The sequence below is a fragment of the Cnephaeus nilssonii genome (assembly GCF_951640355.1).
Source record: "Cnephaeus nilssonii genome assembly, chromosome: 3".
NCBI classification, from domain to species: domain Eukaryota; kingdom Metazoa; phylum Chordata; class Mammalia; order Chiroptera; family Vespertilionidae; genus Cnephaeus; species Cnephaeus nilssonii.
In genome coordinates, this window is record NC_137074.1 from 39,035,877 (window position 1) to 39,061,653 (window position 25,777).

General features: G+C 36.6%; 2 protein-coding genes across 3 annotated transcripts in view; one reads left to right on the forward strand and one right to left on the reverse strand.

The window, feature by feature from the left end:
- Positions 1-237: 237 nt before the first annotated feature.
- On the forward strand, positions 238-12,739 carry TTC14 (tetratricopeptide repeat domain 14). Of its 2 annotated transcripts, XM_079766232.1 has the most exons (12): positions 238-512; positions 922-1,046; positions 1,164-1,363; positions 2,703-2,787; positions 2,941-3,070; positions 3,356-3,511; positions 3,921-3,992; positions 4,399-4,518; positions 4,621-4,743; positions 6,878-6,995; positions 7,919-8,028; positions 8,833-12,739. In XM_079766232.1, exons 1-12 carry the CDS (start codon positions 352-354, stop codon positions 9,752-9,754), a joined length of 2,322 nt encoding a protein of 773 aa, XP_079622358.1. In that variant the 5' UTR covers positions 238-351; the 3' UTR covers positions 9,755-12,739. The 2 variants fall into 2 exon arrangements, 1 of the variants encoding a protein (XP_079622358.1); XR_013813305.1 differs by lacking the exon at positions 8,833-12,739 and having other exon boundaries at positions 6,878-7,512; positions 7,919-8,030.
- A 52-nt stretch (positions 12,740-12,791) lies between these two features.
- The window catches only part of CCDC39 (coiled-coil domain 39 molecular ruler complex subunit), a gene marked incomplete at its 3' end in the record, with an annotated part of 52,414 nt that continues 39,428 nt past the window's right edge, over positions 12,792-25,777 (reverse strand). Inside the window, exons 14-20 of the mRNA XM_079766239.1 lie at positions 22,559-22,682; positions 17,063-17,222; positions 16,554-16,660; positions 15,735-15,875; positions 15,042-15,218; positions 14,813-14,892; positions 12,792-12,942 (exon numbers count right to left, since the gene is read on the reverse strand). Of these exons, the coding sequence (XP_079622365.1) occupies positions 12,792-12,942; positions 14,813-14,892; positions 15,042-15,218; positions 15,735-15,875; positions 16,554-16,660; positions 17,063-17,222; positions 22,559-22,682 (940 nt within the window). The remainder of the gene's footprint in view (positions 12,943-14,812; positions 14,893-15,041; positions 15,219-15,734; positions 15,876-16,553; positions 16,661-17,062; positions 17,223-22,558; positions 22,683-25,777) is intronic.

The window sequence follows — 25,777 nt, forward strand, 5'->3', positions numbered from 1 at the left end:
CGCGTCTCACTAAATTAACGGACGAATTATCATTTACCCTGGGTGAGAGCTCGGGCCCTTGCGACGGAAGAATAACAGCCCGGAATTTTTAAAAAGTGAACTTGTCACACACAGCGCTACCTCGGAGCCACCGTCAGCCCCGAGCGCAGGAAACGCCCAGCCCCATCCTTCCGGCTCCCGTAGTCGCGCTCAATTTCGCGAGACCGAGGGGAGGCACTAACACTTCCGGGAGGCAACTTGGAGCGCCTGTGACGCGTGCTTCCGGCGGCTCCCGGGCTGCGGGCTCGGCCTCGGGGACCGCGGGGCTCCAGGAGCGGGCACGGGGGTCGTGGCGCCCGGCACTCTCTCACCATGGACCGCGACCTTGTGCGGCAGTCGCTGAATTACCACGGGCCGTCCTTGCTGTCCTTGCTCCGTAGCGAACAGCTGGACAATCCTCACTTCCGGAGCCTCCTGGGGTCGGCGGCCGAGCCTGCCCGGGGCCCGCCGCCCCAGCAGCCCGTGCAAGGCAGGTAAGGAGACCGCGGCGACGCTCCCAGACGGGGGAGGGGACCCGGCTCGGGGCTCCGCTGCCTCAGCCGGGCCGAGGGGTCCAGAAGGAGCCGGAGCCGTGGAGACGGCGCTGGTGCGGAGGGCTGGATGGCGGAGGGTGTGAGTGAGGGTCGTGCGGAATGCGGGCTGAGCTTCTATTTCCCTGGTAATTGCCTAGCGGAGGTGCAGAGTCTTCAGCTAAAATCCCTCGGGCTTTCGTACCTGGGGCTGCGGGCATATCACTCTTGACGTTTCCCCGCCCTCCAACAACCGACTGGCCAGTGAGGGTTAAAACTTTTTCTCGGATGATGTATGGGCTGGAATTTAGGATGGACCCGGTTGGTGCTCAAATAAATTAGTCTCCATACATTCTGTTGTTGTTGTTTTAAGAAAAGAGAAGAAAGTCGACAACGCTGAAATACAAAAATTCATTTCCAAAAAGGCGGATCTGCTTTTTGCACTTTCGTGGAAATCAGATGCACCTGCAACTTCTGAAGTTCATGAAGACGGTGAAGGTGAGCTGTGTCTTAAAAAATCTTTTGATTTGCGGTTATTTTAACAGTACTTCATTCGGATAAAACAGAACACAAAACTATGCTTAGTAATTTTGTTAATTTTTTTTTTTTTTTCAGATTCTTATGCAGTCATGCCACCTTTAGAGCAATTCATGGAAATACCTAGTATGGATCGGAGAGAGCTGTTTTTCCGAGATATTGAGCGTGGAGATATAGTGATTGGAAGAATTAGTTCCATTCGGGAATTTGGGTTTTTCATGGTGTTGATTTGTTTAGGCAGTGGCATCATGAGAGATATATCTCACTTGGAAATCACAGTAAGTTACTCACTTTTCAGTCACTTGATTGCTTCTGTTTTTGAGTCGCTTCAGTGAAAGAATTATTTTGCATATGTGGAATTTTTTTTTAATATCATTGATCGGCTGCCTCCTGCACGCCCCCTACAGGGGATCTAACCCGCAACACAAGTATGTGCTCTTGACCGTAATTGAACCTGGAACCTTTCAGTCCACAGGCCCATGCTCTGTCCACTGAGCCAAACCGGCTAGGGCTGCATATGTGGAATTTAATGTACAAGCTGATCTACCAAACAAAATACAGACAGACTCAGAGCAAGCAGACAGCTCACGTGGAGGGCCAGAGGATTGGATTGATTGAGGGGGAAGAGAGAGAAGGAACGAGAGAACTCAGTGTGGTTATTGGAGGTGGGGTTGGGGGGAAGAGGGTATAGAGGGGATAAATGGTGATGGGAAAAAGAAGAGAAAGAACCTGAAAGCAATAATAAAAAGAATTATGTCTTTGCATCCAGTTGTACTTAAGTGTACCCTGCTGACAGTTTTGAGAATTGAATATTTTAATTGGAGGAAAAGTACCATTTTCTTTTTTAAAAATTCTTAGCAGTGAAAGAGTTACTCCTCCGTTTCTGGTTTTGGGAGTTTTTTTGGTCTCCTTGGTTGGCAGGGGTGGGGTCCTTTTTCAAATGTTAAAAGCGATGTCAATGGGTATGGTGAGATTGATTGGTATTTGGGCTTTTTTTTTTTCTAACTGAACATGTTCTTAGTATTTGGCATTACATACTTGTATATGGATAATTTAGAAATTAATTCCTGGCCTATTTATATCTTTGCGGTAATTGAACGTGATGTATATATTATGAGATACTTTACCCCAGATAACTAGTCCCAAATTTGAAATAATGTGTCACTTTAAAAGGTTTGATACTTGCTGTCTGTCAAGGCAGATGAAAATGAAGAAAAGCAGAAGATATCACAGACTGGATAGCAGACATACACTTGGGAGAATTCACATTTCATTTTCATTGGAATTCTCACACTGGACAAATTTTTGTTTCATTTTTAACAAGTGCAAAATATCTTTTTGCTTTATCATCCATACTCATATTTTGTTCCTAAAACTAATTGCAAATTTTATGGGATTTTAGTTTTTGAACTGACTCAAAAAACTTGTTTAATAGTGTTTGGACACAGAAATGACTTATAATTTAAATCCTTACTAAAATTTAGACTTTAGGGTACTAGTTAATTTTTTTAAGGTTATATCAACTATTAGCTATTCATACTTAACAAGTAGGATAAAAGAATACCCTTTTCACCAATGAATAGGAAGTCTGTTGTTTTAAAATACTTCTCATTGCAGGCTCTTTGTCCATTAAGAGATGTGCCTTCTCACAGTAACCATGGGGATCCTTTATCGTATTACCAAACTGGTGATATCATTCGAGGTGATCAATTTCATCATATTAATAGAAAAGTAACATTTGTCAGATTTTTTAAATTAATTTTGAAAATGTAGTTTAATAAGAATAGTGTGTTTGAAAGGATTTTTGTTTGTTTGCATTTTCTTGCTAATCAGCTTAGTTTTCTTATTTTTTAAGCTGGAATCAAGGATATTGACAGATATCATGAAAAGCTTGCAGTATCTCTGTATAGCTCATCTCTTCCACCGCACCTATCTGGTACTAAATTAGGTGTAATTAGTTCTGAAGAGCTTCCTTTGTACTACAGGTAATTTTTCTACATTAAAACAGTTTCTTGACTTAAAAAATAGCAAATTTTGTCCAACTTCTAACAACAAAGTAAAATTTCAGTTTCTCTTATTTCAAAGTATGCTCATATATTTTTATACCCTTAAATTTCTTCAAACTTGATAAAAGGAACCCAGTAATGATATTGCCACACTTTCATGTACAAATTATAGTATAAGTATTTAAACCCCATGCGATAATTTTATATCTTTAACAGAAGTGCACATGCTAATTATTTTTTGTTTTCATTTTTGTTTTTCTTAAGGAGGAGTGTTGAACTAAATAGCAATTCTTTGGAATCCTATGACAATATCATACAAAGTTCCTTGGGATTTGCTAATCCAGGAGTAGTTGAATTCCTCCTAGGAAAATTAGGAATAGATGAATCTAATCCACCATCTTTAATGAGAGGCCTACAAAGGTATAGTAAATCAGTATTGTTCTATTAAGTGGTAAGGTATTGAATGGTGTGGAGCTCCAAAGTGGCATAACTGAGGGATATAAGCCTAGTGGCAGCAAATATGACAAAGGTTGAATGAACTAGGTGATCCTGTCTCCTGGAACTAAGTCTATTATCAGTAATTAGAATTGTACCAGGTGACCAAGTAGAGAAAGATTTAGAACATTTATAAGAATTTTGTGTATACCCTAAAGAAAAATAATGTTTAAGAATAATAGTCATTCCTGAGAATTCAAGAAATTTTTTTTGTAAATGGAATACAAATTTCTTGCTTGAAATTCACTTTTTCAGTGTTGTGTTTTTATTATCTGTTAGGCAGTAAACTATAATTACAAAAATATTTATATGGTTTGACTTTTTTTTTTAATAGCAAAAATTTCTCTGAAGACGATTTTGCTTCTGCATTAAGAAAGAAACAGTCTGCATCTTGGGCTTTAAAATGGTATGAAGACTTAGTCTTTCAACAATTGAATTATCTGGCATAAAAGGTTAGGGTAAGGCAAGGAATTCTTATGTCATCATTAAGGCCAAGTTTGTTTATAAATGAATTAAAGTGAGTTTTTGACATTAGCTTTCTTATTGGTGTAAATGATGTTATGTTGTAAACTTAACAGACTTAAGTTTTAGCCAACATCATAATTTTTTTTCCAAAGGAATTGGTATATTGATATCTAGATTTCCTAAAATTTGTTACAAAACTATTCAACAGCAGAATGCGTTTAGGTATTTGGAGAATATGGAAGACTAAATATTAGCCAAATTTGATTTGCTTTAAAATTTTACCCATGCTAACATTTTGTTTTGATAGTCTGTGAAATTCTTGTGATACTTTACAACTATCTTTTTAGTGTGAAGATTGGAGTTGATTATTTTAAAGTTGGGCGCCACGTGGATGCTATGAATGAATACAATAAAGCTCTGGAAATAGACAAACAAAATGTGGAAGCTTTGGTAGCTCGTGGAGCATTGTAAGTGGATTGTGGGTTTTAAGGAATATTTACAAGGTGAATGAGCACAAGATTTATACATAGCCCACAAGATAAATTTCTTACTTTGTTTCATATCTCCAGATATGCAACAAAAGGAAGTCTGAACAAAGCAATAGAAGATTTTGAACTTGCATTGGAAAACTGTCCAACTCACAGGAATGCAAGAAAATACCTCTGCCAGACACTTGTAGAAAGAGGAGGGCAGTAAGTGTCAGACTTTGTTCAGTAGGATAGGTCCACTGTTCACCCAACTACTATAAGATCTTGAACTTAACATAAGGAAATAGCATCTTTAACTCAATTCAGACCATTCTTAGTTTCGATTTTGGTTGACAATGTTTTTTAAGTATAGTCCTTTTTAAATTTTCTAGTCATTTTTTTCTTATTACTGGGATTCTAATTGGATGTATTTTAGTGATTTGAGTTTATTGTCCTAAATGCCTATTCTCATTACATAGAAATGTAAATGTAAAGGTACAAGAAATTAGGTAAATATTCTTTTCCTGGACATACACTAGAAATTTTAATAGAATTTACTTTCTAATTAATTTCATCATTTTAGTAGAAAAATACCAGAAATATGAATTGAGAGCTCCTGTTGTTAATTATGAATAAGGTTTCACTGTTATATTCAGTTTATTGCTCAACTCTGTCCAGTAAAATCCACAAACGGCAGATTAAATGGAAGATCATATATTAAGAAGAAACCCTATATCTTATGTTACTCTTCTGAGTTGCATTGTAAATATTTAATGACTAATAGACTGGTCTAATTTATAAAATATTTTGAAGGAATATATGTTAAGTATAAGTAATTTGCTAACAACTTTAATAATTTTAAAAGTTTATAATTAATGGCATTTTTTGCTATTAATTTTTAAAAATAGAATTATCTGTTTTCTCTTTCATGAATTTGATCATTCCTGTTTGTATGATCATACCAGAATTCCAAATTGATATTTTTGTAGTATTTGTTAACTCATGTGAACTTCTGCTTAGATCCAAGTGATTGGAGCAGCTTTTTACTTTCTCACTAGGTAGATAGCTAGTACCTACTTAGGTGTGGTTACCTTATTACCCATATGTTGGTGTCTTTTTACTAAGTGAATGACAACACCACCTATCCAGTTACCATAAGCCATAATGTTGATCATCTTTGACTGGTCCCTTCCCACATTCCATCTGTCACAGAAGTTATCCAATCGAAGCCATTGAGATTTTCTTAATTTCTTTTACAGTAATTACTTTTTCTTACTTTGAAAACTGAAAATATATTGCAAAGTACTTTCACTGCTTTATAACCATATTTTCTAATTCTGACTTTTCATAGCATAGACTTTTGAGTGTCATCTGATAATGATCCTATCTACAGGCTAGTTGTGGTATACATGTATGTGTTGGTATTTCCAACTTAACAGTAAATATCCTGAGAAAATATTTCTGTGGAAAGGAAAATTCTTCATAAACTGCTAGCAAAAGCCAGCCAATGTAATTCTGTGGTTAAAGGTCAAGATCGTACTATATTTACAGAGGGCATCAGTTGATCATGCATTATACTAAAATGCTAATGCTGGGGCCGCAGCATAGCTTTAGTTACCAGTAATGGATTCCTATTTGTTTTACTTGGGGGTTTATTTTGTTTTTCAAACTGAAATATAACTCATTTAATATGTTACTTTCAGGTGTACAAAGTAATGGTTTAAAATATAGGGTGGGGCATAGGTAGATTTACAGTTGTGAGTACACAAAACAGAGTAATTTGTGCATTATTATTTGTTAATTATTTTTATATGAATGACTGTAAATCTACTTTGACCCCACCTTATGTGTATATACTGCAAAGTAATTACCACAATAAGTCTGGTTAACATTCATCGCCACACAATTATAAACATTTCTTTTTTATTGTGGTGAGAACTATTAAGATTTCTCTTAGCAACTTTTAAATATACAATGCAGTTTTATAAACTATAGTCACCATGTTGTACATTACATTTTTAAGACTTATTTAATCTTGTAACCAAAAATTTATACCTTTTAACCACTTACACCCATTTCACTCACCCTCCAACCCCACCCCTAGCAATCACCAATCTGTTCCCTATATCTGTGAGTTTGGTTTCATTTTGTTCTGTTTTATATAGTTTTACATGGTCTCTTTACCAAAAAAAAAAAAAAAAATAGTCAAAAGCTATGGTTTAGATATTACTCAATTTGGAAAGTAAGTTGCTAAATACATTTTTTTCCTAGTAAGTTTTCTCCTATGAGCCCTAGACCTGTATGCATATTTGAGGACTTTATTTTTACAAAAAAAGCTAAATCTTCTTCTCAAATTTAGGTTAGAAGAAGAAGAAAAATTTTTAAATGCTGAAAGTTACTATAAGAAAGCTTTGGATTTGGATGAGACTTTTAAAGATGCAGAGGATGCTTTGCAGAAACTTCATAAATATATGCAGGTGATTCTTTATTTCCTCTTAGAAATTTAGTGATATTTGAAACTAATGCCAAAACTTAACTTTCTTCTGTGGAAAATTATTGTAGATTACTTAAGGCATTATGAAAAGTTTCTTTCTAGATAGAGCTTTTCCTAATTAGGTTTGATATTGCTTCATAATGCCTCTACTTTATTTGTTAGTACTCAAAAGTAAAAATAAAAATAGCCCTATAAGAAAATTCTACTTGCCTAAATTTGGTGAGTGGTTTTGAGTACTATCCTTGTAGTGAGCTTTCCTGGTGGTTACAAAATTCAGTGATGTTACGGTAATTGAGCTAATTCTAAAAATCTTTTTGAGAGATATTTTAAACTGTCTTTTCCTGTAATACTGATGATGATGTTTTCTCATGCATTTTTTTCTGAATTGGACCGTTGCTGCTGTGTCTGTGACATCTGGTGCTGCTCATCCCCATCCTCAAACTGGAAAATGATTTCTTATGTAATCATGCGTCCAACTGGGCTGTGCTATTTTTTAAATGGTTTGTATTTGAACATGGTGATTCCTCCCTCAATTCACCTAAATGGAATGTATTTGAATTTTTTTTTCTACAATCTGTGTCCTGTTTAAATTTTGAAATAACTTTTATTTATTTTTTCCCTGTCTTGCACTCTGGGTTATGGGTACCAATGCAATGGCTTCCCCTTTTTTCATGGAATACCAACTGCAATATGGTCCTCAATACTGTTCTGGCTATTCCAATGATTGATGCCAAACACCTGTATGATTAATTTTTATGTGTTAAAAATAATTGTTTACTGCTGGATATGTGGTGATTTGGGTATACCACATTTGGTTTCTGGTGGGGGGTGGTTTTTTGAAAACTGGGTTTTAAACATTCTTCTATTTTTAACATGTGGTTTTTTCCGATATCTGGGTTCTAAAAGAAATCTTTGGAATTAAGAGAAAAACAAGCTGAAAAGGAAGAAAAGCAGAAAACAAAGAAAATAGAAACAAGTGCAGAAAAGTTGCGTAAGCTCTTAAAAGAGGAGAAAAGGTAAACTGTAACATTCAGTATTTTTTTACTTAAAGCAACTACTGAGTTGAACCACAGTGCCATATAGAGGTAAAGTAAGTAAAAATATAAAAGTATTTCAAATCATAACCAGTTATTCTTAGCAATAATGAGTACCAGAAATTTTTGAGAGATTAAGGAAAGTGGAATTGTAAGGCTAGAAATCTGAGGGTAAAAAAGAATTACTGTAACCTTAAATTTGAAATACATAATGTTATTTTAATTATCTGTATTTTAGGGAGAATTGTTTTAGAAATAGAGCAGTGGTCTCAACTGGGGGCAGTTTTGTACAAGGGACAATTCTAGTTGTGATACTGGTGGAGTGCTATTGGCATCTAGTGGGCAGAAGTCAAGGGTGTTGCTAGACATCCTATAGTGGTGGTGTAGGAACCTCCACCCCGACACTGCCACCCTACACTCCCAACAAAATGTCAGTAGTGTTGAGGTAGAGAGTTTATATCTATGCTCTAGAGGTGGTTAGATATAAAATTTTAATTCCTTTACATGTTCAGCTGGTCTTGTTTTTAAGGTAATGTTGGAAATGTCACTGTGTCTAACAGAAATGGATTTGCTTAGAATGACAACTGTCTACACAAGTATTTTTTTCCCCAAAAGTAGCGCTTGCTGGTACAAGTGGATCTTAGAGTAACTAAGATTACTATAATTGCTTATCTAAGCCACAGCTTTTATGAAGTCTTTAAGGGGAACGAAATAGAACTAAAAGCTTTATGGATAATTAAGAAACATTTTTGTACTTAACATCTGATGAATTAACTACTTTTTTAGGCTAAAGAAAAAAAGAAGAAAATCAACTTCTTCCTCTTCAAGTGTTTCTTCTGGTGATGAATCAGTTTCTTCATCATCATCCTCTTCCTCTTCTGGTCACAAAAAGCATAAGAAACATAGGAGGAATCGTTCAGAGTCTTCTCGAAGTTCCAAAAGGCATTCAGCTAAGTCATCCTCAAATCAGATAGATCAGAATAGGAAAGATGAGTACTTCCCAGTTCCAGCCAATACTTCAGCGTCTTTTCTTAACCAAAGACAAGAAGTGGAAAAACTACTGGAAAAGCAAGATAGGGTACCATATCAGAAGAAGCAGGTAAAAGAGAAAGATAGATGCCCCGTCTCTTCATCTTCAGTTGAAATTCCGGATGATTTTGGAGGTAGGTCTGAAGATTCAAGAGATTTTTACAATAGCTATAAAACTCAGGCAGGTAGTAGCAAAACGGAAAAGTCATATAAATATGAAAGACATTTTTCCAATAGAAGGGATTCCTCAGATTCCTTCTCTAGGAATCCAGAAGATAAGTTAAAAAATTATGGTTATAGAAAATTTGAAAAAGACACAGATGGAAGAAAAGAGCACTATAGAAAGTGGGAGCCAGGTTCCATGAGGTATTCCACTTCTCCAGCAAGCTCTGACTACTCTTCTAAGTCAGTTGAAAAGTATAAAAAATGTAATTATTCTGGATCACGTGATTTCAATAGACATGAGCAAAGATATCAACTAAGTAAAAGTCATAGAGAATATGAAAGAGAGGATAATTATGAGGAGAGTATTAAACCAGAGGCTCCAGAAGAAGAAGAGCTAAGTAGCAAGGAGCATTCAGAAAGTGGAGCTAAAAAAAATTTACCTCAGAATTTACTCAATATATTTAATCAGATAGCTGCATTTGAGAAAGAAAAAGGAAATAAGCAAAAAAAATAATATGCCAAGGGAATCAGCACTGTTTTACTAAAGGCTGTTAAAAGTTTTGGGTCTTTTAATCGTAACAGTCAGTGTAGAAATCGCTGCTCCTAAGATTGTTTTTTTTTTGTAGAGCTTGCAGAAAGCAAATGCTTTTTTTTAAAAAGCTTTACATTCATTATCATTTAATCTTTATAACAATTTTTTTTTCAGCAAATGCTTTCAAGCTGTTGTGAAACTGCGTCTTTTAGTTGTAGGTTCCCTTTCACAGCTTGATTTGCAGACTTTTCATATATATGTTTATGTACAGTATTCCTTACTCTGATTTAAACTTCAGTTAAAGATAATTCTCCAAGTCTTGTTTCTTCATTGTATTTTGGGGTATGAGAATTCCTTGGGTCTCCCTTATCCTGCTGTTTGAGAGAAAATTAAATTTGTGCACTGAACACCTGGGTTTTTTCATCAAAAATTATTTCATTCTCTTTTCTGTTAAATTAAAAGCCATCAACTTTTGAAAGAGATATGTTCTTTAAGTACTATTTTATATTTACCATTTGTTTAAATATTAAATTTTTATATAACTGTTGTTTTAAAATGGTAGGCAGATTATCTGTCTTGACTAATTGGCCTCTAAAGCCTGATTCAGTTACAAGAGACTTGTGTACCAGCTTAACAAGTACCTTAGGAATAAAGCCATGAACATTAAATAGGGACCCATTTTACTTATTTCTTTCTATTTGTCTGTCTGTCTGTCTACCTACCTTATTGCTTGGTAGGATAGCCCTAAGAAATTTTTTAACTTCAAGTATTGTCAAGACTTTAGAGGCTACGTTCGAGGCGAGAATAGATCAGGATGGAAAAGAATCCTCCTAGCAAAAACAGATAGCAGTGACTAGAGAAGTACAGTATAAATCTGGTTTTCTCTAGAAATAAATAGGAAACTCCTAGTATTGCAGATGTCCGTTTTGTAACACACAGTGTATTTTTAAATAGGCTAAAGCTGGCCTGCGGTTCTGCTTTTCTTCCTTGACACCTCCTCTCCCCTGATGCTTTCCCGGTGCCTCTTTTCTCAGGGTCTGAATAAGATTAGGCCAACAGAGCTTGGTTTTACTCAGAATAAATTCCAGGAACTTGAGCTGAAGAAGGGACTTGGATTGTAAGGATCCTCCCCAAATTATTGAAAAGAGTATAGTTTATTATTAGGGAGACAGAGATAGGAGTCATAGTGTTGTGCTTATAATGGCCTTTAGAATCTTCCCAATTTAAGATTCTAGACACTAAATGATAATGGCCTTTTAAGACTATCACACATGATGACTGGATGGATGGGTTGGGAAATAGCTGAGCATCCATCTATAAAGGTCTAAGAATGATTAAGGAGGGAGACACTTTCATTCCTTGTTCTGTCTCACCGTTCTCACCAACAGTAAAATACCAAAGCTTTTAAGTATAACTAACAGGGTGTATGCTATTTGTGACCTTCAGATTTTAGTGATGGGGATTTTACATCATTTTTATATAATAAAATTGTCTTGAGCATCACCATCAACAAGCACTGTAATTTTCCAAAGCATCTTTGTGGCTTAAGCTTACATTTTGGTACAAAAAAAAAAAAAAAAAATCAGGGTTAGTACCTTGTACAATAGCCTGCCTAAATTTAGAAATTCCATCTTCCCCAGAGCTTCTTTCCTTGGACATAGTACACTTAAGCAAAGTACACACTCCATTTTCTAAGGATGTATTCAGGAAATCCATCATAGTAAAAAATATTGGGGATATCCTGGTCAAGAATCCCTAATGATACTTCAGTTTTTTCCATAACATCATGTCTATAGTTTATACATACACAGGCTGTGTCTTGGTTTCCATAATAAATGATAGTTGACTTTCTTACAATAGGTGGATGTTAAGATAACTCCAGATGTGGAGATAATAAGGTTAATCCCTTGTCTCATCAATTAGCATTACTACACTGAAGTTGGAACTGTTACTTTCACAGTTAAATGTAAACTTCTATTCTGGCCAGAGAGCCTAACCATTCCACAAATACTGTGCTAGGTTCTGGGTTGTAACTCAGTGGATAGAAGTTACTGTCCCTATATTACAAATGAAAGAAGCATAGAGAACTAACTTTTCCAAGGTCACAGAGCTAGGAAGATATAATCCCTGCCTTCATAGAACAGTATGTAATATTTCAAGTTCCAAGTAATTTACAAAGTAATATAAGGCAGAGAATAAGAACAAAGTGACTGTAAGATTAATCAGTTTTTAGGTTTTATTAAATAAAATCTCACACATTAGAACAATGTTTCAGCCAAACATTTATCACTTCTGCCTTCCAAGGAACTGCAAATGACAGTTCTAAACAATGACAATTATAAATATTTATATTGTTTAATGTGTTTGACTTCTTTCAAGATCAAAGTAGACTGATCCCTAAAAATTTGAGCTGCATTTTTATTGATATGCATTGTTTCTCTTTCCTAGCAATTGCTTTTTTTGGTGGAGAGGTGAGGGTAATGGTATATTTTGGTTAACATTTTGTAAATTATATCAAAGAAGAAACTAACATTTCTCCCCCAAAAGTCTGCGAAGTATATTTCTTTGAATAAAGAAAACTTAATTTCAGGATCTTCTAGGATAAGTGAAAATTTTAATAGTGTTAGAAGTCTTCATCTTTAAACATTTCTTCCTAAAAGATTCTAAGTGAGTATAGTTGCATGGCTAGTGTGAAATAATAAAGTCAACTATTTTCTGTTATAACAGACATAAAAATAACAGTGGAAAACACAGTTTTCCCTACACTTGTGTAATATGTAACCTTGTTAAAATCAGGTATAGTATGTGAAGAAAAGAAAGTTAAACATTACTTAGGCTTGACTTCTTTTAAACTACCATTTTTCACTGATAAAACTTGTCTGGTCATTTCATTTTCCACACTATTTCAGTAGGACTCTATATAATTATACAGCACCCAAAGTATAGAGTGAAATTTACTATTTTAAAAGTGAAATTTGAGGGGTTTTGTTTATAGTTTGTTCAAGAGAGATTAAAATGTTTACTTGCTGCTCTTTTTGTTTTTACCATTACTGGAACTACTACTGATAGAACTAGTTGGCCTCAAAGTGCTGCCAGATGGTGAAGAGGAGGGTGGGAAGGTTAGCTCTAATATGTTCATCGAAGCCTGAGAAGCAGTACTCCTAGACGACCTAGAAGAAAATACAGAATTATTGTAAATTTAATTCAAAATTTATACTTTAATAAAGACCCCCTCATTAATAGTGAAAGATACCATAATCCCACAACAAAAGAGAGCAAAAAGTACCTAACATTAATAGTGCTAATAATAATAAATTTTAAAGCATGACCTTTAATATCAAGAAATTAGTTTTTTTTAAGGAAAGGTAATGAACATAATAGTTCAAACCAGTAGAAAAATAGTTTAAAAAACATAATAAAAATGTTTTCAACTATAATTAATTTAAAGATTTGCAAAATTCATTAAACAAAATGTAACAAAAAGGCATGTGCATATGGGATGGGTGCTGGCAGAGTGAGTAAATGATAGGTTATATAAGAGAAGAAAGTGAGTGACCTGTTTACAGGGGGAAAAAGGTGGGATCATTTGAAAATCACTACTAGCTACACAATTCTGAAATGCTAAGTTTAAAAATATAGCCCTGACGGATGTGCCTTAGTGGTTAGAGCACTGGCCTGTACATTGAAGGGTCTCAGATTTGATTCCTGGTCAAGGGCACATACCAAGTTTACAGTTTCAATCCCTGGCCCTGGTTGTGGCACGTGCAGGAGGCCACTAATCAGTGTGTCTCTCTCACCTCCCTCCCACTTTAAAAAAATCTGTAAAAAAATATCCTCTGGGGAGAATTTACAAAATATATATATGTTTGCTCTGGCTGGGTAACTCAGTTACTTCAAGTGTCTCATACACCAAAAGGTGGCATGTTTGATTCCTGGTCAGGGCACATACCTACGTTGCAAGAGTCAATATTTCTCTTTCTCTCAAATCAATAAAGATATTAGTTGATATATATATATATGTGTGTGTGTGTGTACATATATATGTATATATATGTGTGTGTACATATATATGTATATATATGTGTGTGTTTTATGACAGTACAGGGATGTTCAAGTGGCTGCCCACCATGTTTATGTAAAAACAGTTCTTTTTATTTAAACCACACCTTTTAGGACATTACTTTGTCTTTGTGAAATCCCTATATGGACTAATGAAAACTTAAGTGGCTGCTGAAGGTAGGAGATTGGAAATTTGAAAGTTAGGATCATTGTTAATTTTTATTTTGTCAGCAAAGCACAAGAGCGTTGATTGAACATCCCTGATGATAGAATTCTGGATAGCACTAAACTGTGAAAGTAAAGAGTAATTTCCTGTATTAGCAAATTAAATCAACATAATTAAATTCAAATCCTGAATATTTAAAATTTTGCAGTGTGGTTTTAATAATAAAAACCATACTCCATATCTCTACATCTAAGTTACCCTTTTATAGTTAAAAATTCTCACACACACACCCCCCCCTCAGGATTGGTCATGCTAGATATAACCTCTAAAATTTCACCCTGCTCTACCCTACTGAAATAGCTGGTAGTCACAGAGCACTCTGCGCAGTAATGGAAAGAGGTTGGAAAGAATGTTGCTGTGCTGGCCATGTCTATATTTGTGATACTGACCTAGGCAGGTAGGTAAGGAGTAGAGAGAGCACTGGCAGATCCAACTGTGGCAATGTGGGAGTGGCTGGGTTCACTGAGGTAGCAGCTGTGAGCATTGAGGACATGTTTTTTTGTTTTTGTTTTTTTTTAAATATATTTTATTGATTTTTTACAGAGAGAAAGGGAGAGGGATAGAGAGTCAGAAACATTGATGAGAAACATCGATGAGCTGCCTCCTGCACACTCCCTATTGGGTATGTGCCCGCAACCAAGGTACATGCCCTTGATTGGAATCGAACCTGGGACCCTTGAGTCTGCAGCCCAACGCTCTATCCACTGAGCCAAACCAGTTAGGACGAGGACATGGTTTTTTAACCTTCCACTTACCTTAGTGACAATAGTGAAACCTGTGAAGGAGATCTCTGGCGCCGGCGTTTAGTACTAGCTGTAGGTAGTTCCAGACCTTTCTGAAAGTACATTCAATAGCAGTCATTAGTACCACTGCATTTTAGAAGGAGAATATTTGTGATTAGATTTCACTCTGATGAATGCCAATAATTATTTTCATGAAGTGTTTAAGAAATACTTATATTTAACTAGAAGGTACAGTGGCTACCTGTTGAAAGTATGTTTGAAGGATAATGCGGATCTCAGTATTTGCTATGACATCAGCTAACATTTCATCAATGATCTGGTGAAACTGTTTCAATTCACGAAGTTTGATGTCTCCTTCTTCTAGTGTTTCATCTTTTGTTTCTTTCAAAAGACGGATCTCTTTGGTGAGTTTTGCACACTGTTGGTCAATAGTAGTCAATTATTACATAAACCTATTTTCTAGAACTTAATATTTTTTCATGGATGAAAGGATTTGGGTTTACCATTTAGAACTTCAAAAAAATATATACTAATAAAAGGGTAATATGCTAATTAGACCGGGAGACTGGACATCTTCCTATCGTCCAACTTCCTTCCAGACAAAGCCACGGTGGTGGGGGCCAAGGCAGAGGCAGGGGTGATGAGGTCAGCAGGGGAAGGCAGTTGGGGGCCATCAGGCTGGCAGGGGAGTGGTTAGGCAGCGTAGAGCGGTTAGGCAGCAATCAGGAATCAGCAGTCCTGGATTGCAAGAGGGATGTCCGTCTGCCAGTTTAGGCCCCATCCCCTAATCCAGCAGTCGGACATCCCCCAAAGGGTCCCAGATTGGAGAGGGTGCAGTCCGGGCTGAGGATCATCCCCTTCCCCCTTGCATGAATTTCTTGCACCAGGCCTCTAGTGTAAATATGACAGGTCAGATTTTTTTAAATATCAATACCTGTTTAGTTACTCTTTCTAATTTTGGCTTCTGCTCCTCAACTTCTTTACTTAGTTGAAGTGAATAAGCCTGCTTCTCTGATAATTTTTCTTTGCCATTATGTGTTAAATGTTCTATAATTTCTAAAGTATTTTCCATGCTCTGCAGAAAATAAATCATTAAAATACTTATTAATTAGAATCAAAAGTAACAACTTGCTATTTGTCAAATATTCACTTAATCTTAATTCATTTACTTTTGTATATAACATACATTCTGCTGGTAAATAACACATATAATGGCTTTATAACTAACTTTTGTATGTAATTCTACTGGAAAGTATTTTTATGGTACTTGGAAAGTAATTTAGTAACTATTGAAAACATGCATGCAATTTTCAGAGATTCACAATTCATCTATTCCTTCAACTTTATTAGCAAAAAAAATGAATTGTATGTAGAGCCTGCTTACCAAGCACATTGTTTTTCAGTAATGTGCTTTAGCACTTCTGTGTACTAGATTATTTTTATCTTTCGAATTTTTGTTTTATGAAACAATCTTTAAGGAATTAAGTGAAAATAAGAGTACATTAAATAAAAGATAGAGGAATAGATCATAATTAACTAGCAATGAATGATTCATCAACTAACAAGTGATGATTCAGAGTCCTTCCTGTGTTTACCACTGGGATTTTAGCTATTTTAATGCTTTTAATCACATTTTCCTCATTTTAATGAGACATCTCATCTATTTTTCTAAAAAAAATTATGGGGTAAGAAAATAGACATAACATTAGTTTATTTCTACTAAGGGCTTATTACTAAAGCCCTGTAGAATTACCTGGATGTCTTCCTGTAGCTCTCTGATTTGTCTTTGTTTGTATCTGTATTTTTCATCAGCAGCTCTTTTCTGTTCTTCCAGTTGGAGTTTTAGTCCATACTCATCACCTAAGATTTAGGGAATTTGTAGTTAAATTTTTAACATATTCTGTAGAAATCAATCTTAAAATCTTATATATATTAAATTTCTAACATTTCTTCTTATGAAAGGATGTCTACTTGTTGAAAAATAATATGGGCATATGTAGCAGCCACTCTTGTTTAGTCAACACAGGGCAGCTAATGTGCTATTTTCTGTGGATTTGAAATTAATCCCCTAGAGAAGTGATATGCTGTATCATTAGAACTAATAATGGAAATAACACTTTAGCACTTATTTTCAAAGGAGGTGGTTTTTCTGACAATCAAACGTGGTACATTTTTGTTTGCCATTGCTCAGTGTTCCTGTTTTTAAAAACAACTATACAGTTTTCATTGCATATATTCAATAAAATGTTAACTCCTACATACTAGATGGTGTCACTTTCTTAAAAGATTGTTTGAAATTGTTGTTACAACTGTTTAGCACTTGTAAGGTGTTTTCTAGAGCATAGATTTCTTTTTCAGCTTTGTTGATCTTAGCATCCAAACTGTCACCTTCCTTTTGAAGTTCTTCTTTTTCTTGAGCAGCCTATAAAAATACAGAATAAATGATTAAATAAAAGTATTTCTCATGGGGGAGAATGTCTGTTTTCAGGGCAAAACATAGTTAACTCACAACAATACCCATTTGCCTTGAGGTCCATATAAAGTACCATTTATTTCTTTCATTTGATTTACAGAAGATCAAATCCTCAAGGCCTACAAAATATAGCACACAGTATACAAAACAGTAATAGAAACACAGTAACTAACCAAAGCTTACATTAAACTCTCCAACAAAAATTACCAAAAAGTCAAGCAGGTATAAACTTCACTGAGAAGGGAAACAGAGTTAACTAGAAGGAGGTTTCAAAGTAGATATTAAATAGAATATATTTCTGGCCTGAAAGAAACTTAGGAACACTTTCTCCTTTTATATCATATAGAGGAGTAAAAAGGAGGCGAGACAGGGCACACCCAGAAAAGTAAATGTTTGTCATTTCCAAGCCAGTTGTAGTTATATGTGTTAATAGAAATAGTATTTCAACATTTTTGAAATAGTATTTCAACAATGTTAAAATTAGAGAAAGCACTCACTTTAGTAGCACAAACTAAATTTGAAACAATATAGAGGTTAGCATGGCACCTACGCCAAGTATGGTATACAAATTTGTGAAGTGTTCCATATTTTCAAAAGGAAAAATACTGCATGATTCCACTTACATGAAGTACCTAGAGTAGTCAAATTCATGGGGACTTAAAGTGGAATGGTGAATGCCAGGGTTTGGGGTAGGGAGACATGGGGAGTTACTATTATGTGTACAGTATCAGTTCTAGAGGGTGAAAACAGTTCTGGAGATTGATAGTGGTAATTGCACAACAATGTGAATGTAATACCACTGTACACTTAAAATTATTAAATGGCAAATTTTATGTATTTTACCACCTTTTAATTATTTTAATTAGAGAAAGATAATTGTGATAAATGTGGATAGAGAAAATGAAGTTTACTAATTGCTGAAAACCATAAATTCCTCAGTGAATGGACATATTCAGTGAATTTTTCCATTGTACCTCTGTTACGGCCAGGCTCTCTAGAGCTGTACCCTATCAATTCCAAAAGAAATGCTCCAGGTAAGGGTTACCAGGGTGTGTGTGTGTGTGTGTGTGTGTGTGTGTGTGTGTGTGTGTGTATTTAAAAGTACTCAAACCCATTCTTAGTCAAAAATTTTTAATTTACTCAGTCCCTAGGTGTGTATATTTAAACCAGAAGATGGTCATTGGAAAAAAATGTTTGGTAATGTTTCAATTTTTAATGTTTTCTCTGGTATTTGTTTTATCATGCTACCAAAATATGTATAAACTACATATTAGTACATAATAAAATAGTTCATAATAAAAAATAGTAGCAAATAGTACATAGTCAAAAAACTTAGCAAAAAAGTAAAGTTTTTAGATAAATTATATCTAATTCCTTTAAGTTAAGTCTAGAATTGGCAATGATTCATTCAAAATACAGTGTAGTAGAAGAGCTAGGACAAATCAAAACAGCTAGAATTTAGTTGCAGATGTCCTACTAGTGAGCTGAATAACATTAAATAATTCTCTGAGTTCAGTTTATTTGTCAAATGAAGGGGTTGAATTTGTTCCTTTATACAGGTTTCTGATTTAATTCCACATATACCTTAAACTTCTAAAACTCTGATCCTATTTGCCTCTAAATCAGAGCTTATATAATGTATACCTTTTATCCTGGATTAGAAAAGCTGATGTTTGGAAGAAATTTTTATTTATGCATTTATGTCAACATTTTTAAACATTTTCCTAGTAATTTTACTGGACAGAGTCATTAAATTGTCAGAATTGAACTGCCTTACAAAGGCTAAGAGGAACTGAAATATGAGATTTGAAAGATACTAGTCCTTCATTGGTTACTGATCATACTTTTCACTCTGGCTCTTAAGAGTCAGATACTATAAGGTGCCAGGGTGGGTAAAAGGAAAAGCAAAATCATTTGTGCCCCATAGACAAGAACCTACTGCAGGACCAAAAATAAGGGCAGTGGATTGAATTGTTTTCCCCAAAACAGATTTGAAGTCCTAACCTCCAGTACTTCAAAATGTGACCTTATTTGGAAATAGGGTCTTTGCAATTGTAGTCAAGTTACCATGAGGTCATGAAAGTGGGCCCTAATTCATAGGATTGGTGTCCTTATAAAAATGGGATATTTGGACACAGATACAGACATTCCCAGGGAAGACTGAAGAGAGAGCACCATGTGAAAATGAAGACAGAGATCATGGTGATGCTTCCAAAAGCCAAGGAACACCAAAGATTGCCAGCAGACATTCTCCCTCAGCCTTCAGAAGTTACCAACCATATTGGCATCTTCATCTCAGACTTCAGCCGCAGAACTGTCAGAAAATAAAAACTGCCTTTGTTGTACTTGTTATAGCAACTCTAGCAAACTAATACAAGGGTTCAGCAAACTGCATATACTGGGTGAGACCGTACATATTTTAGGCTTTATGGACCATTTCATCTCTGTCAAAATTACTTGTACTTAATACACTGCTATTGTAGTTTGAATGCAGCCATCGACAAAGACTGTAATTGAATGAGGTGATGTATTATGTGTACCACACAAATGTTGGGCAGCATTTGGCTCAGAGCCATGGGTACCCCTGCAATACACCATGCATGACACGGAATAGTGGTAAGCATTGTGACCAAATTCCTCTTCATCAGTGCTATAAACATATGTATATGTGCCCATCAGGAAAGATAACCTGGGGAGAATGTAAAGGATATAAGGAAGGGAAAGAATCCTGATTTGACTAAATCAATATTCCTATGCCTACCACATTCCAAAACAAAAGTGACAGTTCTAATTGGCAAGTTTTAAGTTTTTTACAGTGGTGAACTGCTAAAGTGTTTTCAAAGAGTTAAAAAAATTCTCAAATATAAAATGAACATGTCAAAGATTTTATTCAATTCATTAAGAACCCGTAGGATGTTAGACAAGTTCAAAGGAAGAAGTGAAACAGCTTTAATATACAAAAATGCTGAAATAAATTTGCCTATAGATATGAAACTATACCTTTTAGGGCAACAAAATGTAATGCTTGAGTTATCTTTCCTGTAGAGTTTAATCAGTTGTATTTCTACTAGCCAAAATTCATTTGCATTGTGGATAACTATCAGTTTCTACAAGTTAACATCTATCCCTACAGAGTTATAAAGTAGATTAGTCAATAGAAATCTGTCAAAGGTGTACCTTCCTACAGAATCAAGTAACCCTGGAGGGCCCGCTAGAAAATGCCAAGTCTGGTGTCACCATGCAGTGGCATCACTGCACACCTAAAGACTGCTTTTCCCATTTCAGGCCATTGATAGTTTTTCTCAACATAAGACACATTGAGTATAGTTATAAAGAAATGTTTCATTCTTACACATCCAGTACATGTCAAGTGTTATGCATAAGACATGTCAGGATGCTATACAATGCAAAATGGGAATACGTGGTAAGCTGTGGATCCTGGAGAAGGTGAAGTGTGGCATCAGGAAATTAACAGTGTAGGATAGCCTTGATTCATTTAACACTGGCATTCATCACCTTTACTGTGAACAAAAGGAATACTCTCATAAAAATGTGCCTATTTTCCTGAGAAGTGGATTATTATCCTATATAATAAAGTGGTAATATGCAAATTAACCCTTACGCCCTCACAAGATGGCTGCCTATGACCAGGCCAGCAGGGGGTGGCAGTTGGGGGTGACCAGGCCGGTGGGGGGGGGGGCAGTTATGGGCAACCAGGTTGGCAGAGGGGGGCAGTTGGGGGTGGCCAGGCTGGCAGGCAGGCAGCTGAGCGATTAGGAGCCAGCAGTATATGGATTGTGAGAGGGATGTCCGACTGCCAGTTTAGGCCTAATCCTGGGGATGGGGGCTAAACCAGCAGTTGGACATCCCCCAAGGGGTCCCGGATTGGAGAGGATGCAGGCTGGGCCTAGAGGACTTCCCCCCCCCCACCCCACCCCCATGCACGAATTTCATGCACGGGGCCTCTAGTTCATCATAACAGCAATAACAATGGTGATAACTAACATTTAGTGAGGATTGATTTTGTTCTAGGCACTGTCTTAAGGGCTTTATATATATTTTCTATCTCATAACAAAAGTAACAATATTATCCTTATATTTTGCAATTGAGGAGACTAAGGCCCCAAGTGGTTAACTTATTCAAGGTCACCTACCTAGTCAGTGACAGAACCAAGACAGGGACAAAGACACTAACACCAGTGCTTTTAGGTACCTCATCACAGCTTGGTAAAGAAACTTAGCTGGGATTGCAACATCTAACTGCTTCCCAACACTTAACAAACTAGAGCCTACCCCTCACCCCTTGGAAACTTGCAAAACTTGAGAAAAGGTAAATCCTGTTAATATTGGGCAGAACCCTGAGGTACTATAGACAGGTGAGTTATTAAAAGGATTTGAGAACTGGGACTCATTTCTCATACTGGTTTGGCAGGATTTTCTGAGGCAAAGTGGCAGAATGTCACAGCGTATGTATTAGAGGCAGCTTCAAAGGACTACCGAAAGAAATTTGGAAGATTATAAGTCAAAAGCAGGGACCCATCCACTAGGGCCCATCTCTAAAGATGTGAATTGGGAGATCTGCCTACTCCTATCCATGTATAAGACAGGAAGAATGAGTTCAAGTTACAATTTCATTCCTCTTTTGTGGTGTTTTGAATAATTTCCTGAACTTTTCCGGAAAGGAAATCATACCTGTGCAAGGTATTTTTTACATGGAAAGATGAACATAATAATGTTCAGGAAGGAAATTATATCCAATCCCTAATTCTGAATTTCCTATTATGGGTTACTAGACAAAGATAACCATGAGATAGTAGACAACTCTTAAACATCAGAAAGAACAGCAGATTCACCTGTTCATTTGTCCCCCACCTCTTACTCTCTGGATCTCTGCTATACCAGGACTGCAATGGTATATTGGGGTGTAAGATTTCAGCAGTGGTGTAACTCCAGGCGATGGTAAGGTCTAGAGTAGTGATAGTAGGTTTTAGGGTAAAAAATTATGAATTTTGAATAAATGAGGGGAAATGACAGGATGCGAAGATGCCAAAAAAAAAGTGTCAAAGAGTATTCTAGGCCTCTCTTTGACCTCATGGACTGGAGGAGTATAAAACTAATAGAGCTTCAGTACTTCAATTAGCAACTAATGATTTATGGCCCTAATTAAGTGCAATGGTTCCTAGACTGCTATGAAATTTGAAATGTCATGGAAAAAAATGCCATTTTGGTTATTAACAAAGAAAGGATACTTCTTTCTTTCACAACTGTAAATCAATCACAATTACCTTTATTACATAATAGGCCTGTGTTTTCTCCTCTTCTCCTTCAGGAGGCAGCATAACAACAGTAAGAATTTCATATCTATTCTTCAGCTTATCAATTTTACTTAGCCGCTCATGAAACTCAGCACTAATATGGAAAGAAAAGAAAAATTAAACACGGGAAAACAAATACTATTTTTAAAAGAACTATATTGTTCTCATGGAAGACAGCTGTATTTGTATTACTACTGTACTCAGATTACATGTTCTCACTTTTCAATTTTATAATTCAGTGTGAAACCCTATTTGAAAGATAACAAGTGCCACAGTTTCGTGGATGGTGGCAGAAGACACAGTTTCTTGGGTCAGAGAGAGAGCACTTGGTCACTCATGGCATGAGCTTGTATTTACATTGCTTCCCCTTGCTCCCAAGGTGCCATGCAGATGAGAAGGGGCTCAAATAAATGCTGCACACACAGTAGATGTATATTACAGCTGAGGAACCTCAGCTTAGGTAACCTAAAGACTTTATAGTAGTAAATAAGCAAACAGGCCTAACCTTTGCTCCAGAGGGAGATACTACCTCTAGATTCTGAAACTGTTCACTATCCAAATGTCTTTTATAGTCTAATGTAAATCAAAACCACAATGGCATATCTCCTCAACCCATTAGGAAGCCTACTGCCAAAGAAACAAACGAACAAAACACAGTATTGGCAAGGATGTGAAGAAATTGGAACCTCTAGGCTCTGCTGGTCGGACTGTAAAATGGTGCAACCACTCTGGAAAACAAAAAATTAAAAATAGAACTACCATGTGATCCAGCACAGTAGTGTTCACAGTAGCATTATTCACAATAGGTAGAAGCCACTCAAATGTTCACAGACAGACAAATGGATAAACAAAGGTGATATACTGTATACATACAATGGAATGTTATTCAGCCTTAAGAAGGAAATTCTGTCATATGTTACATGAATGAACCTTGAGGACATTATGCTAAGTGAAATAAGCCAGTACAAAAAAAGACAAATGTTGTATGGTATCACTGCCTGAGGTATCTAAAGTAGTTAAATTCATACAGACAGGAAGAATGATGATTACCAATGGCTGGGTGGAGGGGAGGGATAAATGGGGAGTTAATGCTAATGGACATAGTTTCAGCTTTACAAGATGAAAAAGTTCTGAAGATGTGTTGCACAATGATGTGAATATACTTCACATTACTGAGCTGTGTGTTAAAATATGGTTAAGATGCTAAGTTTTATGTTATGTGTTTTTTACCAAAAAAAATTTTTAAGATAGTCTAGGACAGTTAGTGATCCTCCTGACAAAGCTTGCAAAAATATGAGAAAGCATGGTTTAGATTCCTAAATCTTCTGGTTAAATTTTTTCCTTTTATTCCAGTAAATTTACATTTTATGAACTGTTTTTAACTTACTTTATAATAATACTGATAACATTAATATATGCATGGAGGGAGACATATTTTCCTACTACAGCCACATGAAAGTGGCCATCCAACCATGCTGAGAGGAAATCCACAGTTTTCCTACTCCTAAAGAAAATAGAAACAAAGATGGTGGCATAGGTAAACACCTGAACTTGTTGCCTCGCACAACCACTTCAAAACTACAACTAAAAGACAAAATGTAAATCGTCCAGAACCACAAGAACGCTGGCTAAGTGGAAATTCTACAACTAGAAGGGAAGAGAAAAGCACACTGAGACTCAGAGGAGCTGCGGAAGTGAAGTGCAGAGGTATGGAGATGCGCATGCGGAGAGGGCTTGCAACTGAGTATGCGGCTGGCTTTTTCAATCTGCAGGGAGACACAAGCTCCTAACTGCTCTGAACTCCAGTTCCGGGCAAGACTCTGGGGACCCAGATTCATACGGGGAGAAAATGGACTGTCTGGCAGCGGGTGGAACTTGAGGGCGGCTTTCTCTCAGAGGTGCTTGCTGTGATTACGGAGGGACACTGAGACCCAGGGGCCTCTTAGGGCAGGGCTGACGGGAAGCCAATGCTGTTTGCTCCGCCCTGAGACTCTGCCCCACCAAGCTGTGTGCAGAGGCTTTTGCATGTGAATGGCCTGGTCCTTTGAAATCTAAACTTACCTAACAAACTGCAGCTGAGTCAGAGAGACCCAGAACATCCAAAAGAAGGCCCAAGGCACCACAGCAGCTTGCATTGCTTCACAACTGGGCCTCATCTGGGCACCTCCAAAACCCAAACAAAGAAGAGGAATCTGCAGATCTCTCCATAGCTCCAGCTGAGTGGCCTCAGGCAGAGGCTAAATTAGCACCTCCTTGGGGATCCAAGAGCCAGTGTACCCAGGGGTCAGAGTGGGACCATCCAGATTACAACTTCTCAGATCCATAAGGGACACACTCAGGGCGCAGACTCCAGTGAGCACCAAAGCCTCACTGAAGCAAGTCTTGCCTCATAAGGGTGTCTCCAGCACAGAAGTTCTCCCATTGTAGATGCAGCTTATCCTCACAGCCAATTGGCCTGGAGGTCAATTCCTCCCAGTGATACCAACAATAATCAAGGCTTAACTACAACAAGACTGTACACAGCCCACAAAGGGGTGCACCAAGAGTGTCCACCTCAGGTAACTGGGGAGGCTGAGACACTGGGCCCTATAGGACACCTAGCACACAAAGCCACTCTATCAACACAGGGAAGCAGCCAAAATGCGGAGACAAAGAAACAGGTCACAAATGACAGAAATGGAGGAAAGCAAACTACTGGATATAGAGTTCAAAACCACGGTTATAAGGTTTTTCAAGAATTTTCTAGAAAAGGCCTATAAATTTAGTGAGACCCTCGAGGATATGAAAAAGTACCAACTAGAAATTAAACATACACTGACTGAAATAAAGAATAATATACAGAGATCCAACAGCAGATTAGAGGATTGCAAGAATCATGTCAAAGATTTGAAATACAAAGAAGCAAAATACACCCAACCATAAAAGCAAAAAAGAAAAAAAGAATCCAAAAATATGAAGATAGTATAAGGAGCCTCTGGGACAACTTCAAGCGTACCAACATCCGAATTATGGGGGTGCCAAAAGGAGAGAGAGAGCAAGATACTGAAAACCTATTTGAAGAAATAATGACAGAAAACTTGCCCCACCTGGTGAAAGAAATAGACTTACAAGTTCAGGAAGCACACAGAACCCCAAACAAAAGGAATCCAAAGAGGACCACACCAAGACACATCATAATTAAAATGCCAA

Coding starts and splice junctions, on each gene's coding strand:
- TTC14 (XM_079766232.1), top strand. CDS start 352: ATGGACCGCGACCTTGTGCGGCAGTCGCTGAATTACCACGGGCCGTCC. Junction 1,047..1,163: donor AGTTCATGAAGACGGTGAAG/GTGAGCTGTGTC, acceptor TTTTTTTTTCAG/ATTCTTATGCAGTCATGCCA. Junction 6,996..7,918: donor AACTTCATAAATATATGCAG/GTGATTCTTTAT, acceptor GGGTTCTAAAAG/AAATCTTTGGAATTAAGAGA.